The sequence below is a fragment of the Eimeria mitis genome, genomic scaffold, assembly GCF_000499745.2.
Source record: "Eimeria mitis Houghton genomic scaffold, Emh_scaff1438, whole genome shotgun sequence".
NCBI lineage: Eukaryota > Apicomplexa > Conoidasida > Eucoccidiorida > Eimeriidae > Eimeria > Eimeria mitis.
Genome location: NW_013569238.1, coordinates 8,636 through 9,145, shown reverse-complemented (window position 1 = coordinate 9,145; position 510 = coordinate 8,636). Strand labels below are relative to the sequence as shown.

General features: G+C 48.8%; 1 protein-coding gene across 1 annotated transcript in view; it reads left to right on the top strand.

Moving 5' to 3' along the window:
- The window catches only part of EMH_0036990 (SAG family member), a gene marked incomplete at both ends in the record, with an annotated part of 525 nt that extends 517 nt beyond the window's left edge, over window positions 1–8 (top strand). Inside the window, one exon of the mRNA XM_013495142.1 lies at window positions 3–8. Coding sequence (XP_013350596.1) covers window positions 3–8 — 6 coding nt within the window. The remainder of the gene's footprint in view (window positions 1–2) is intronic.
- Between the last annotated feature and the right edge of the window lie 502 nt (window positions 9–510).

The window sequence follows — 510 nt, the reverse complement described above, 5'->3', positions numbered from 1 at the left end:
TTCATTGACAGCGCAGGGATCATCGCCAACCTACACTGCAAAACTCGGTACGTTGGCAAATACTTGCTTATTGGGGAAGGATTCAGCCCTGCGGTCCGAAGTAAATGCGTTGGAGATGATGAGCTGTACTGGAGGTTCTGTGGGCTTGGAAGCGAAGAAATCTGAAGGGCATTAAATTGCTCCAACCCACGTTTGCAAGTATCAATACATCTACATTTGGGCTTAGGATGTGTGCATCGTTCGTTTTTCTGCAGAGGATGCGAATGTGTGCCTCGAAGAAATGAACGCTGCACGCGAAGCCGCTGGACTCGAACACTTCAAAACGGAGGGCGGTGAAGACCTAAAGTGGCCTGCAGTTACCGTGCAAGAAAGATCACAGCACAATGCTGCATGGGATCCTGTTTGTGAAGCTCTGACAGCAGTAAGTGTCTCTCAATGTGGCCCCCTGTCATTAGTCCCCCTATCTATACTTCAGGCTTTCTCATTTCTTCGTCCGTGCCTTTTTCATTC